Here is a 16,012-nt window from a genome sequence, read left to right on the forward strand (position 1 = left end):
TTCATGTAATACCATAGTGGTAAAATGACTATTTCTTTCAGACAGAACTTAATCAAAACAAGTACTTAGAAAAACACGTTTCTTTCCCAAAAGTACTGTGAAAAGAGATGGACCTTGTAATGTGTCCAGACTGGTAACGGATTCTGGCAAGCCAAGTGGAAGGGTGTGAATTCCAGGTAAGGACTTCTCATGGAAAATGCCCTGCTGGCATGTTCATGCAAATGCCGCGGGGGATTCATGTTTACGTTGAAAGAGCTTGATATCTGGTTGATCAAAGTTGCAGCAGTATAGTATAGGGAAAAAATCTAGGGTCTCAGGTACTTGTTGATCGTTCTAAATTCCTATAATCCTGTCTTACATAGACAACATTTGGGCATTTATTGCCAGTCTGGGTCAGTTCTCATAAAATTTTGGGTAGAAAAACTTTGAAGAAAAGTCTTTTGAAGTCAGATGAGTAATAACTAGGTTTTTCTGCTTCTAGAAAATTTTTCAATCATTTAAAATAGTGTAACTTTCAGAGTTCTAGGTGGTCAGTTTTTAAATAAGAATGAATAGTCACGTGGGCTGTGTCTGCATTGGCACCCTTTTCCGGAAAAGGGATGCTAATGAGACCAGTCGGAATCGCAAATGCTGCGGGGGATTTAAATATCCCCCGCGGCATTTGCATGAACATGGCTGCCGCTTTTTTCCGGCTCGGGGTTTTGCCGGAGAAAAGCGCCAGTCTAGATGGGATCTTGCGGAAAATAAACCCTTTTCCGGAAGATCCCTTATTCCTACTTGAAAGGATTCTTGAAAGTAGGAATAAGGGATCTTCCGGAAAAGGGTTTATTTTCCGCAGGATCCCGTCTAGACTGGCGCTTTTCTCCAGCAAAACCCCGAGCCGGAAAAAAGCGGCAGCCATGTTCATTCAAATGCCGCGGGGGATACTTAAATCCCCCACGGCATTTGCAATTCCGACTGGTCTCATTAGCATCCCTTTTCCGGAAAAGGGTGCCAATGTAGACACAGCCTATGAGTTTTAAATTTCACCCATTTTCCCCTTTAAACTGAAGTCATTGTTTCTTGTGGTGGTGTAGCTACGTTAGTCTTACGATATTAGTGATACAAGGTGGATGAGGTAGTATCTCTTATTGGACCAGCTTCTGATTGAGAGAAGCTTTTGAGCTTATTCAGAACTCTTTTTCACATCTGGGAAAGGTACTCAATTTCATCACTGAACAGAAGGTAAATATAGGAAGTTAATACATTGTGTTGAAAGAGACCATTCAAGGTGAAGTGGGTTGTTACTATTTCTGGAGGTGTTGAAAAAAGGATTATTGTTGTAGTAAGCCATCTTTGTTCTTAGCCATGATGACTACATTTGTGAGGCCAGTTGTCAACTTTCTAATACCATCTGTTCAGTGAATCAAATGCTTCGTAATTTTAGTCTCTTCAAATCCTTCCACAAATATCTCCATGAGAAACTCTCCAGCTTCATCCCATGAACCAACACCCAGAGATCTTCCATATGCTTTCCAAGATATGATGGGATGTTCATTCCGCATTCGTGTTGGAGGGGTTAATATAGACAAGAGAGGCCAGATAGTCATAGGCTGCACCTGGAGGGGAGCCAAGTTTCAATGAGGTATAATTGGGGATGAAGGTCCCCTGAGCAGAAACAGCTGGGATGTCTATAAAGCTAGGCAGCTGGAAACCTAGAAATAGGGCTTAGAATAAGGAAGACTTCCCCCTGAGATAAGGGTGAAGAGTGAAACACTGTAATAGGCAGTCCAGGGAAGAAAGAGCAGGGGCTGGGAGAGTGAAGACCTGATCTGCTCAGTTGAATTGGAACCCATAGTAGAGGGAAGGCCCTGATTTTTGTAGAAGCCATTGTGGGAGTGGCACACTGAAGGCCAGCTAGTTAGGGTCTAGAAGGGACACTTTGGACAGAGACTTTGATAACACGCTGAAAGCAGGCAGGGGGCAGACTTCAATGTGACTTGGATGGAGAGAGAAACTATAGAGGGGAAAGCCCTGCAGCTTTGGGATTATGAGCGAGCCCATGGAGTGAGAGAGTGGGATGGGCTCAGCGGCCCGAAAGGGTTTTGGATGAAGTGGTGATCTAATCCCTTCTTGCCATCCTCAGAGATGCCAGAAATGTCACAGCATTAATAGCCTCACTTCGGACACTACCCTTGCCACCATAGGTGTGTCTTCTTTCTAAACCAACAATCCTTACAGTAAGGGCATCACTGCCTGTCTAAAATATTTACAGCACAATGGAGAACCCACCCTAAATACAACATCAAATTCATCCATGTCATCCTCTTGTAACAAGTTCACATTCAGCAATACATTGCTTAAACCATGGTAACCACTATGGGTACTAGAATGGCTTGCCAATATACCAGCTAAGGATGTAAGGTTTAGATTAACCAACTAATCAAATAGTCTATGCAAATTTGCATTGACTATTTGGTTAGTCGATAAGGGCACCTGCCGGCTCTTGCTACATCTCAAAGGTGGATGCACCACAGGAATCACAGGCCCAGCGGGGGACTAGTCGCTTCCCCCACCCTTGCTGCCTCTATCAGAGAGAGGCAGCAAGGTGGGGAGGAGGAGCTGGTGGTGGTAGGGAGCTGGCTTAAAAGCCAGTTCCACTTAGCACCGTCTGGGTCCGGGGTGCAGGAGGGAACTGGAGGTGCTTCCACTGTTGAAATGTAGGAAGAGCAGGGCTCTTTCAAAAGCAAAGGGCATGGGGAACATAGGGCCTGTGGGGGACTCAAGGCATATTAATTTAGAACTTTAATACAGGTGACCCGTGCACTTATGACATAATTGGTTCCTAGAGAACCATCTTAAGTCGAACCCTTATTTACCATAAGTGCAGTGTTATAAATGGTGGTTCCATTTCATACCCTAAAAACACCAAAATTGACTATGGAAATAGAGGAAAACTGAACTAAATAGTTCAAATAATGCACAAAAATAACTAAAAAGGGAAGACTGATGTGGTGGAGACGCGCACAGTTCAAGCATCGGCTGCAAACTGGTAAGTCTGATTGACCTTGTGTGTTTCCTGTTCTGGGATGATGAGTGGAGTCTGTGTTGTACACCATTGTAAATGTGAGCTGCAGACTTAAATTGGAGGGTTTTAGGAGCTATCTTACATGGAAAGAAATGGTTGTAAATGTGAGAGGTCGTAAGTTGGGTGTCAGACATTGAAGGTTGCCTGTAGTTTCTTTAAATTATGATACAAAACATATTTTCCACACTTTTTAGAAGCAGTGCGAAGGCTTGGGGGAGTAGAGGTAACAATGGAGTTGAGGAAGAGGGAAGCAATTGCTTGGAAGTAGTCTGGGAGTGACTCTGGAGGGTTGTTGGGAGTGGATGGGAGAAGGTTTTAAGCTATTTTTTGGAGGTGGGTGTGTGGGGAGGGGAGGAGGAGAGAGAGGATTGTTATCCAGCTGAGGATCCTCCACGGTGGAGACTCAATCAGTCTGGCAAGGCCCTTGGACTTCCCACTTAGGCCCCTATTTTCCCTATCCATCTGTTGTCTTCCTATCCCCCAACTCAGTGTCCATGTCCCCCCCCCACAGTCCCCATGTGTCCCTGTACCCCCATTCAGCCCCCTACTCCAGTCTGTCCCCGTACCCCATTAGCCCTTGTGAAGATGAGTCTGTGAAACCCTGAATGTCCTGCTGTGTCTGTCTCCTCATCTGACCCTGCAGGCAGGATGCATTGAGCAATGTAGGCTCTGCTCTCTCCCTTTGGCTGCTGACTGCTATGGCTGGTGAGCAATGAACTCGCTTCCTCTATTCTGCACAAACAGCAGCCCTGGTGGGTGAAAGGCCTAATTGTAGAGTCTTTCTAGCAGAATGTATTTTGTGCAGAGAGGAAAAATTATGCAGGACATTTGAATTCTGCACGTGCGCTGTGGCACAGAATTCCCACAGTAGTAGCATCTGAAGACAGGTAAAGCCAATGTGACTAAACAGGGACAAACAGAGAAGTAGATGGTATTCTAGAACCGACCACCCAATAACTCAAGAGAACCTGCTTTGATATGGAGAGGGGGAGCAGGAACACCCTCCAACCGCACACTCCTACTTGTCATTTACAACCTAGCAGTTAATACCCATACTCGGAAGAGGCCACATCCTGAACAAAATGTTTCCTGAACCCTTTCTTCTGGCCTTCAACAGCTCTCAAGCTCATTAAAAGCTCCCCATAGACCAGGACATACATACGTATGTCACCAGACCCTGCCAAAGCAACAGCAGTAGAGATACATCAGCAGGTTTTACATCTTTGTGGGTTGAGCTAGGTCCTTAAGATCGGTTCCTGGGGAAGCATCGCAAGTCGGGGGCATTGTAACTCGAACCCTCATTTTGTTGTGTGCCATTGTAAATGCAGGCCGAGGATTTAAGTCGGGGGTTTTCGGCCTCTTCCACATTTTCAAAAATGGTTGTATGTGCAGGGTCTGGGGGGTTTCCTGTACCTCCCATAACTCAAGTCATATGCAGTTTAAAAAAAAAGTTCAATGTGTATGTGGGTTTAAAAAAAATGGAAATTGAGTACAGGCAGTCCCCGACTTACGCGGATCCGACTTACGTCGGATCCGCACTTACGAACGGAGCTTTTTCGCCCCGGAAGTCGGGGCGAGAAAGCCCCGTTCGTAAGCTGCTCCGGTGCCCCTGGTCTGCTGGAGACCGTCTCCAGCAGACCAGGGGCACCGGGCGGGTTCCCGCGCTTCTGAGGCTTTGACTGAAGCGGCAGCAGTGGCGGTTTCCCCGCGCCTCTGAGGCTTTGCTCTGGCAAAGCCTCAGAGGCGCGGGACCCCCCGCGGCTGCGGCTTCAGTCCGGGTGCCTGTGGTCTGCTGGGGACCGTCCCCAGCAGACCACAGGCACCCGGACTGAAGCCGCAGCCGTGGCGGGGTCCCTCACCTCTGAGGCTTTGCCAGAGCAAAGCCTCAGAGGTGCGGCACCCCGCTGCCGCTGCGGCTCTGCTCCCCGTGTCCCTGGTCTGCTGGGGGGGGGGGGGGCGCAGCTAGTGTGCTCCCCCCCCCCCAGCAGACCAGGCTTTTGTTTTGGACTCTGGGGCAGAGCAGCTGGGGCGCTGCCGATTGGTCCTGTAGCGCCCGTGGGCACTACTGGACCAACCCGGCAGCACCCCAGCTGCTCTGCCCCAGGTCCTGATTCAGCTGCTGCTGGTCAGTTTCAGCAGCGGCTGAATCAGGACATCTGGGGCAGAGCAGATGGGGTGCTGCTGGGTTGGTCCAGTAGCACCCCAGCTGCTCTGCCCCAGGCGTCCCCAAGTCAGCTTCTGCTGAAACTGACCAGCGCTGACTACAGGAAGCCCCAGGCAGAGTTGCTCTGCCCCAGGCTTCCTGGAATCAGCTGCTGATCAGTTTCAGCAGCAGCTGACTTGGGGACGCCTGGGCTACGTCTACACTGGCCCCTCTTCCGGAAGGGGCATGTAAATTTCAAGAGTCGTCGTAGGGAAATCCGCGGGGGATTTAAATATCCCCCGCGGCATTTAAATAAAAATGTCCGCCGCTTTTTTCCGGCTTTTAAAAAAGCCGGAAAAGAGCGTCTAGACTGGCCCCGATCCTCCGGAAAAAGTGCCCTTTTCCGGAGGCTCTTATTCTTACTTTGAAGTAAGAATAAGAGCCTCCGGAAAAGGGCACTTTTTCCGGAGGATCGGGGCCAGTCTAGACGCTCTTTTCCGGCTTTTTTAAAAGCCGGAAAAAAGCGGCGGACATTTTTATTTAAATGCCGCGGGGGATATTTAAATCCCCCGCGGATTTCCCTACGACGACTCTTGAAATTTACATGCCCCTTCCGGAAGAGGGGCCAGTGTAGACGTAGCCCTGGGGTTCTTAAGTTGATTCTGTATGTAAGTCAGAACTGGCAGTCAGTTTCAGCAGTGTCTGAATCTGGACGCCAGTTCCGACTTACATACAGATTCAACTTAAGAATCATAGAATCATAGAATCATAGGACTGGAAGGGACCTCGAGAGGTCATCGAGTCCAGCCCCCCGCCCTCAAGGCAGGATCAAGCTCCATCTACACCATCCCTGACAGATGTCTATCTAACCTGTTCTTAAATATCTCCAGAGAGGGAGATTCCACCACCTCCCTTGGCAATTTATTCCAATATTTGACCACCCTGACAGTTAGGAATTTTTTCCTAATGTCCAATCTAAACCTCCCCTGCTGCACTTTAAGCCCGTTACTCCTTGTCCTGTCCTCAGAAACCAAGAGGAACAAATTTTCTCCTTCCTCCTTGTGACACCCTTTTAGATATTTGAAAGCCGCTATCATGTCCCCCCTTAATCTTCTTTTTTCCAAACTAAACAAGCCCAGTTCATGAAGCCTGGCTTCATAGGTCATGTTCTCTAAACCTTTAATCATTCTTGTCGCTCTTCTCTGTACCCTTTCCAATTTCTCCACATCTTTCTTGAAATGTGGCGCCCAGAACTGGACACAGTACTCCAGCTGAGGCCTAACTAGTGCAGAGTAGAGCGGCAGAATGACTTCACGAGTTTTGCTTACAACACACCTGTTAATACAACCTAGAATCATATTTGCTTTTTTTGCAACAGCATCACACTGTTGACTCATATTCAACTTGTGGTCCACTATGACCCCTAGATCCCTTTCTGCCATGCTCCTTCCTAGACAGTCGCTTCCCATCTTGTATGTATGGAACTGATTGTTCCTTCCTAAGTGGAGCACTTTGCATTTCTCCTTATTAAACCTCATCCTGTTTACCTCTGACCATTTCTCTAACTTGCTAAGGTCATTTTGAATTATGTCCCTATCCTCCAAAGAAGTCGCAACCCCACCCAGTTTGGTATCATCTTCAAACTTAATAAGCGTACTCTCTATCCCAATATCTACATCATTGATGAAGATATTGAACAGTATGGGTCCCAAAACAGACCCTTGAGGAAAACAAACCTACAGTCCCTATCTTGTACGTAACCTGGGGACTGCCTGTAATTGCCTAGCTCTTTGGAATGAAATAAGTGTATATACCTGCTGGAAGACCGAATTTAAATCCTGTGGATTTTCCAAGGTATTTCCATAACTTCACAGTGTAATGGATGCTGTTTTTGTTTTATTTAAATAAAATGCAAGCCCAATATTAAATGAATGAAACATTTACCAATTCAAGCACCAAGACTCAGGAAAGGAAAAAGATAAAGGATTCTCATTACAATATTTATTTCCTCAATTTAGCTGTATGGTATGAGGTGATATTACCAAGCTTGTAAGTTATGCTCTTGTGTGTTTTATATATCTTATGCATACAGTTGCAGTTTATTTAAATCAACGCTTATAGCTCGCTTCTTTCCTAACTCTTGGGCATGTGTGGGCAAATTAAAGCCTATAGGCTGGATCCAGCCTGCCAAATCGCTGGATCCAGCTTCCCAGTGGGATCATGGAAAGACTCCCTGACTGCCATTCCCCCACATGCTGCAGCATGTCCCTTTGCACCCCCAGGGGAATCTTCACATGCTGCCTGCTCTCCAAGCACAATCTTGTAGCTTCCATTGTCCAGAAACCAGCCAATGGGAGCTGCCTGGGCTTTGCTTGTGGTGCAGAAAGTGTGTGGACGGTCTTCCCCACCCGAGGAATGCACAGAGGCGCACATGTTCCCCACAGCTGGCTACTTTGAGTGGCAAGGAGGGTCCCACTGGGCTACTGTCCAGGAGCTGTCTAGGGTAAGCACTTCCCAGCCAGAGCTTGCACTTAGCACCCTACCCTCTCCTGACCCCAAACCCTGTGCACCCCCTCCTTCATCTGACCCAGAACCCCCTCTCACACACTGACCCCTCTGCATTTCCACTCCTGCACCCATACCCCCTCCCAAACCCTATATGCCAATCCCTGCCCCAGGTCACAACCTCTTCCGGACCCTGCACCGCTTCCTTCACCCCTTCTCCAGGACAGAAACCTCTTCTGCACCATACTCCCCTCCTATACCCAAATCCCCTGTCTCGGGTCACAATCCCCACCTTCACTCAAGCTCCCTCTCAGGCCCACTCATACCTCTTTGTGTACCCCAGTCCACTATCTTGAGCTCCCTGCTGCACTCAGCCTCCATCCCAAACCTCGCACCTTCTCCATTAATATCATAGACGAGTGCGGACCTTCACCACTTTCCAAATGTAGTGGTCCCCCCCATCAAAAATTGTTGCCCACACTTGCTGTTTGGTGTTACCATGTGCATTAATGTAGGTTAGGTATGTTAAATTTAGATGAATTAAGTAATCGAATAGTCGATGGGATTTCCATTGACTATTTGATTATTCTATAAGTGCGCCTCCGCCTTTGAACTGTAGCAAGAGCCCTGCTGGAATCTTGCTAAAGTTCAAAAGCGGAAGCCCTGCAGGGAGTGTGGATCCAGGGGAAATTGGCCCCACATTCCTTGCAGTGCTTGAGCCTTTGAGATGTATAGGAGCCCCAGCAAGGCTCTTGTACATTTCAAAAGCAGAATCTCAGCAGAAGTAGCACAAACGGAGACTGCTTCAGTCTCCGCTTGTGCCGTTTCCCGCTGTGCCTCTACCTCCCCTGCCCCACTGTGGAGACGGTTCTGGGGGGAACTGGTTTTTAAGCCAGCTCACACCAGCTCCTGCTCTTCCTCTCCCCCCCCCCCCCCCGCTGCTTCTCTCTCATAGAGGCAGCAAGCAGGAGGGAAGTGACCATTGCATCACTAGTCGATTGTTTGATAAGCTTATCCTTATCAGATAGTCAACTAGTCATTTGCATCCCTAATGTAGGTTTCCTATTAAATATTCATTTTCAAGTAAGACCATGTAATTCTTCCCTGGAGGAGCTTAGAAGCTAGATATGCAATTTGCAGAATTAAAACACTTGTGTATAACACCACTTTCCTACCTGATTCTGGCCATAAAAATGATTGTGATAGTGTAATGTGTTTTTGGTGGGTTGTGGTGTCTTGTCTGTCTCAAAGTTTTTGTGTGAAGCTGAGCCTTCCAATTTGTTCTCACACTGAAGGCTGTTTGGCAGCAGCCATATTGGCATAAAAATGCTTACACCTGAAACTAGCTGCAAAGCAACTTAGTGAGTCTCGTGATTCTACTCGGTTTTCTTCTGCAGCCCTTCCCAGTGTTGTTGCTGGCCCTGTTGAGAGCAAAAGGACAGGATGAAAAGTAAGGGAAGATGGAGGGCAAAGGAAATGGAAGAGAAAAAAGGGGAGAAATAATGACAGTGGCCTAAATGCTAGCATCCGGAGAATTTTTTCTTTTGAGAAATAGGTCACATTTTAAAAGTGAGCAACCAAAGTGAGTGATCATAGTACACTAGACTATCACCTAGAAATCACCCCTTCCTTGTGCCACTAAAGTCTTTTGAGTGTATGGTGAGCACTAGATTTATATCTTATCTCTTTGGGAGATGTTTACCCGGAAACAGTTAATCAGTGACTCCAAGCTGCACACGGTTTGCCATGGGTGGAGGGCTGCTCCAACCCCACTGGGCCCCTGTGTAAGGCTGTTGGCTCTCAGCCTGGCTGGAGAGGTCCCCTGCCTGGGATCGCACTTAACCAGTAGTGTTTAGCTGGTTAACCGACTAACTGATTAAATGGGATTTTATATCCCTGCTGTAAATGCATTCATTCTTTGGGATAGGGATGTAAAATCCCATTTAACAGTTAACCAATGAAACGTAACATTTAAGCTGTTGACTGATTAAACGAGGGTGGGTGAGGGGGCTGGAGCATTCCCTCTGCCCCTCACAGCCAGGCTGGAGCAGCCCCACCACTGCAGGTGGGGGCTGCTCTAGCTTGAGTGGTTTTGGCTCCGTGCTGGGCTGTCAGCTGGCTGGGAGTTGGCAGCTTTGCACAGGGCTGGAAGTGGCAGCTAGGTAAAGAGGCTGGGAATTGGTAGTATTGCACCATGCCGGAAACAGCAGCTTCTCCATCCACCCCCAGCTGATACTGGCAGCCCACACGAGGCTGCCAACTCCCAGCCTGTGAGCCTGCGTGGGTTGGGAGCTGGCAGCCTCCTGGACAGGAGAGTGCTCCCGGGCAATGGTTAACCATTACTTGATAAGCATCACCTGTTGAGGGTGATGTAACCAGTTTCCTGGTTACCTGTTCACATGCCTAGTTTGGGAAGAGTCCTATAATTTCCCAAAAGCGAAACTTTTGCCTGACTCTAAAATCTTGTGCTTGGAAGACTCAGGTCTTGTGCTTTCAGGTCATCTCAGGAGGTTCACTCTCCCTTCTCCCTCCAATCTGTCTCCAGGTAGATTTGAAGAACAAGTCTTGATATCCTGCTGGGTCTGTAGCGTCAGAGGCCTTGACCTCTCAACTCAATGTAGGTGGAGCAGGGAAGTCCTAGAGCAGTGGTCCCCAACATTTTGGGGCTGCCGGGCGCCTGGGGGCGGGGCTGCTCACGCGCTGTGTGTACGGGGGTGGGGCCGCTCACAGACCACGTGACGGGGGTAGGGCCAAGCATGCGCTGCACGCCCGAGGTCGGCACCGGCATGTGTCGAGATCCCGGGCAGGGGCTGCCCAGGTTCTGCGCGGCCGGGGCCGGTGCGGGCACGTGCGGCGCTGCCGAGGCCAGGGCCAGGGCCAGCAAGGGCACGTGCGGCGCACCCGGGGGCGGGGGTCAGAGTCGGCACCAGCATGCACGGCGCACCCGGGGCCCGGGCCGGCCATGCGCCCGGGGCTGGCACCTGCTGCACGCCCGGGGGCGGGGCCAGCTCCGATTGCTCTGCGGGCGCACGTAAAGGGCCTGGCGGGCACCATGGCGCCCACGGGCACCGGGTTGGGGACCACGGTCCTAGAGTATTTTGGAGAAATATGGCACTGCCAGGGCCCCAGTATTGTTCACCTCCAGATTGGAACTGTCTATTTTTAGACTTAATGAGGCCTTCCCACTCAGCTCCATCAGTACTGCAAAGTTGTAGCGCATACCTTCAGCCCTGGCACACATATGTTCCACTCAAGTCGATTGCTGTGTTGGTACCAACTCAGTAGTGCAGAAATTCTGTTACTCCAGCAATTTGTCTGCATTAGATGAGTTGGAGTCTCTATTGCTTATAGGCAGGGCTCGACAAATAATGTTATCTACTCACCTGTGGCGAGTAGATTACAACCTGGAAGAGCTGGTGCAGAGTGAGCTGCGCATACGCAGAGCACAGAACTGCATGGCTGGCAAGTGGGGCTCACCGCTGCTTGGTGAGCCCTGCTTATGGGTACTAAATATCTCTCAGTAACGAGACCCCAGTCTCTGAATTACCAATGCTTACCTGTACTGCAAGATTCTCTGCTGCCTTCTGTTAGTCTCCACCTTGTCCATGCAGGGGTCTTCTCCACTTTGTTACAGGAACCCAAGCTTGAACAAGGCCCCCCTGCCCTTATCAGGGAATGTGGGATCAGTTCTGGGTGTCATCCCCTCTCCCTACCGCTCCTAGTGGAATCTTTGAGTTGCATATGAGCAGCAGTTTACCAGGCCTCCAGGTCCATTTTACTTGGTAAAGGTCACAGTCTCCCTCACCAAATCCTCAACATGAGGAGACCTTTGAGGAACAGGAAGCAAAGACAAAGGAGCTATCACTCAAACCTTTGTTTCATCTAAAAGGCAGCCATGCCCCCTCCCGCCCCACTGTTGACAGTTTACTATTTTTATCAATTTCTTTATCTTGCAAAGAGGATGGCTGGCTGCCTCCAGATACCTCTTGAGGAGGTTAAAGATCCAAGCCCCTGGATGTTTTGCAGTCAGTGACATCCACCCAGCTTTTGCTACCCATTAATGACATGGTTCTGGATCCAGCAGAGACTGTGTGGAAAAACTCTGGCCACCATCCTGATAACTTGTAAATGACTGGATACAAAATACGTTACCTCCAGAGACCCAAAATTTTTATTTACACCCCCCTGCACCTCATTTCCTGGTGGCGGATGCCGTAAATGAGTGGCATAAACCTCATTACTCTATTCTAGGTCTGCTCTTTATGAAAAGGACAAGAGAAGGTCAGACTTGTTTTGACAGAAGGCCTAGTCATCTACAGTTGTAGATGGCAAACTGTCAGGCAGTCATGGCAGAGTATGACGGTATGAATTACAAGTTTGCATCCTTTATGGAACATCTTCCCCAGGAGTACAGACAACACTTGCAGGCTTTCATTAAAAGGAGGGTCAATTATTACTTAGAACTTCTCTCCAAGTATCCGTGGATGCCGAGTAGGAATGCAACAGCTTAACTGTTTAAAGGGTTAATGGATAAGCATCACTGTGTCAGTTTCATTTACAGTTAAACTCTTCTCCCTCCCAGCATGTGCCAGCTCCCGGCCCTGCTCCTGGGGAGCCAGCTGCTGCCCAGCTCTGAGGGCTCTGCAGAGGTTTATGCTGCAGAGTTTGCAGTGCAGGGTGGCAGCTGGCTTCCAGGGACTGAGGCTGGCAGCTGGAACCTGCTTATAGTATAAGGGGCCAGCGGATAGATTGTCGGACTCAACAGGTAGTGCTCAATGTCTGGTTGGTGGTTGGTTTCAAGAGGGGTGCCCCAAGGATCAGGTTTTGTCCCACATCTTTATTAATGACCTGGACGAAGGGATGGTTTGCACCCTCAGCAGGTTTGTGAATGACACTAAGCTGGGGAGAGGTAGATATTGTAGAGGGTAGGGATAGGGTCCAGTGTGACCTAGACAAATTGGAGGATTGGAACCAAAGAAATCTGATGAGGTTCAACAAGGACAAGTGCAGAGTCCTACACTTGAGATGGAAGAATCCCAAGCATTGTTACAGGCTGGGCACTGACTGGCAAAGCTGTAGTTCCCTAGGTCCTTTTCTGCAGATTACAGTGGGTGAGAAACTGGATATGAATCCACAGTGTGTGTTTGTAGCCAAGAAGGCTAATGGCATATTAGGGTGTATTAGGAGGAACATTGCCAGAGATTGAGAGAAGTGATTATTCCTCTTTATTCAGCACTGGTGAGGCCACATCTGGAGTATTGCATCCAATTCTGGGCCCACTATTACAGAAAGGTTGTGGACACCTTGGAAAGGGTCCAGCAGAGGGCAACCTAAATGATTAGGTGGGTGGAGCACATGACCTACGAGGAGAGGCTGAGGGATTTGGGCTTATTGAGTCTTCAGAAGAGAAGAGTGGGGGGATTTGATAGCAGCCTTCAACTTCCTGAAGGGAGATTCCAGAGAGGATGGAGAGAGACTGTTTTCAGCAGTGGCAGATGGCAGAACAAGGAGCAATGGTCTTAAGTTACAGTGGGGGAGGTCTAGGTTGGATATTAGGAAAAACTATTTCCCTAGGAGGGTGGTGAAGCACTGGAATGGGTTACCTAAGGAGGTGGCAGAATCTCCATCCCTAGAGGTTTTTAAGTCTCGGCTTGACAAAGGCCTGGCTGGGTTGATTTAGTTGGGATTGGTCCTGCTTTGGGCAGGGGGCTGGACTCTATTGGTCCTGCTTTGGGCAGGAGGTCCCTTCTAGACCTGGGATTCTATGAAATGTTAAGTCCTGGAATAACACCCACAGAATAGCTAGCCAGCATGCCTGGGAAAGACCATTCAGCTGGGAAAGACCATTCACCATTAAGGAACATTCAACTAACAGTGAAACATGGGAGGCACCAACTACACTGAATAGACCTTCTTGCAAACCTTTAGTTTGGAATGTGAGTCATCCTATCTGCCTGTAAAGGTCTGAGGTTACAAGAACAAGACTTGCTCATGTGCCAGTCTCCGTTTTGTAGCTCTTTTTCCACAGGGCAATGGGGGGAGTCCCTTCTCCTGGCCTAGGATATATAAAGGGCCATGGAAGTTCCTCTATTTTGTCTTCAGTCATCTGGAGGATCTTTGCTATGAATTTAAGCTTGAAAGACATCAGATTATTCCACCTGTGCTACAAATCTGCACTGAGAACTTTGCAATCGGTGTATGTATTTGATTCCTTTTAACAGTTTTAACATTTGTTTGTTGTTTCTTTTATGAATAGACCTTTTAGGATTTAGATTCTAAAGGATGGGCTAACAGTGTTTTCTTTTGGGTAAAATCAGAGTTCTAGATTGACCTGGGGATGTGGCTGGGCTTTTGGGATCAGAGGAACCAATTTTTATTTAGTGAGATTGGTTTCCAAAACCTCTCACCTGCATAGAAAGTGGTACTGGTGGTGGCACAGGAGAATTGGAGTGTCTGAAGAGAATTGCTTACATGACTTCTGGTTAGCCAGTGCGGTAAACAGAAATTCTCTTTGTGACTGGTTTGTTACTCCCTGTAGTGGAGGACACCCAGTCTTGGGCTGTAAGTAGTCCTGTCTCTAAGCAGTTTGCCCTGATTTAATCCTCTCAGAAGTTTTTCAGAACCTCCTTGTATTTCACCCAGCACTATAAATGGGATTTGGATGCTCACATTGTTCAACCTTTGGGCTATCCTATTTGCCACATTCAGAAACAGTAAGGGTACGTCTAGACTACATGGCTCCATCAACGGAGCCATGTAAAGTCGTTTACTCGGCATAGTCAAAGAAGCAGGGATTTAAATAATCCCCGCTTCATTAAAATAAAAATGGTCGCCATGCTGTGCAGGATCAGCTGATTGTTGGCAACGCGTGGAAGCCATTTTTATTTTAATGAAGTGGAGATTATTTAAATCCTCACTTCTTCGATTATGCTGAGTAAAGTGCTTTACATGGCTCCTTCGACAGAGCCATGTAGTCTAGATGTACCCTAAGTGATTCTTATTCTATTCTAAGAGTGATGAACAAGGTTAGGCAGGTAAAGACCAGAATTATCTTTGTAGTAGCAACCTGGCTCAAGCTAGGTTGGTATCCTTTCCTGCTTCACCTGTGTGTCTAACCGGCACTTATGATCCCATCTATATCTCCTCTCCCATGATGTGGGTAGTGGTTTCACCCAAGCCTTGGGGGTCCTTCATTTTCAAGCCTGTCTCTTAAATTATTTTTGAGATTAGAATTCACTTGCTTGTCAGGAGTACAAGAAGTATGACTAAACAGTAAAAGGGAGTCAGTTTGAGTTATTTAACTTCAGAAATGAAAAAAAGTTCAACTGTTATTGTTACTGTCACTGCCTTGTGCCTGAATCTTCTCTACTCTCAGCCATAGTGGATTATGTACTGGATGTTTACAAAAAAATCTCATTTATCCATTAACTCTAAGGTTCTTTTCATTTATATTTCATTCCCCGTTAGAGGGGTCATTTTCTATTTTTGTTCGCTCAGCGTCCTTCAGATTTATCATGGGCAGGGCTCGACAAATCACTAAATCTACTCGCCACGGGCAAGTAGATTTCAGCCGGTCGCTCCATTCACCAGCAGTGCACGCATGCGCAATGTGGCTCTTGCACATGTGCAGTGCAGGATTGGCGAGTAGATTTCGCTGCTGTTTGTCAAGCCCTGATCATGGATGTTGAGGACTCTTTCCCCCATAATAAGGCTCCTATTCTGCCTTGTAATATCAGTTTGGTACTAAGATACCTTATGAGACCTCTAAACCTATGGCGAGCCACTTCTTGCTTCATTTATTTGGGAAAATGGTCTTTTTAGAAAGGTTTATCATCTCAGTCCCCAAGAAATTGGAACCTTGATGGCAGACCACCCTATCAATTAATAATATTTTTCAAGGACAAGGTCCTTTCTATGACTACACCCAAGGTTCTTTTCTAAGATGCTGTTGGATTTCCATCTTAACCACTTATTCATCTACTGTTGTTTTTTTTCTAGCAAACACAAGTCTCAACAGAAGACTTCCATTCCTACTTGAAATGTACAGTGGGTATTAGGCTTTCGTCTAGATAGGAGGTGAGCCATTTCAGAAATCACCTAGACTTCATCATTGTTGCAGATAGATCAGCAGTGCCTGTAATATCTTCAAAAGAGTCTGTCAAGATCTGAGTGTATCATTGCTTTCTGTGATACAGCTGATGCTTTGCTTCCCCCAAAGGATTTTATCCTATCCTAGATTGCAAGCAACTTGCACAGCGTTACCTAAAAACAATGCAGCATCTGAGAGGTGCGGAGCT

The 16,012-nt window shown here is 47.6% G+C and overlaps 1 protein-coding gene across 4 annotated transcripts in view; it reads left to right on the forward strand.

Moving 5' to 3' along the window:
• GSK3B (glycogen synthase kinase 3 beta) overlaps nt 1–16,012 on the forward strand; it is a 226,812-nt gene that overhangs the window by 12,057 nt on the left and 198,743 nt on the right. The window contains exon 1 of one of the 4 annotated variants that reach the window (XM_075905466.1): nt 1,000–3,031. The exons of the other annotated variants lie outside the window; for them this stretch is intronic. Coding sequence (XP_075761581.1) covers nt 2,989–3,031 — 43 coding nt within the window. The 5' untranslated portion in view covers nt 1,000–2,988. Of the gene's footprint in view, nt 1–999; nt 3,032–16,012 lie in introns of those variants that run through there. 4 annotated transcript variants of the gene reach the window in all.

This window comes from Pelodiscus sinensis, chromosome 1 (genome assembly GCF_049634645.1).
Source record: "Pelodiscus sinensis isolate JC-2024 chromosome 1, ASM4963464v1, whole genome shotgun sequence".
NCBI lineage: Eukaryota > Metazoa > Chordata > Testudines > Trionychidae > Pelodiscus > Pelodiscus sinensis.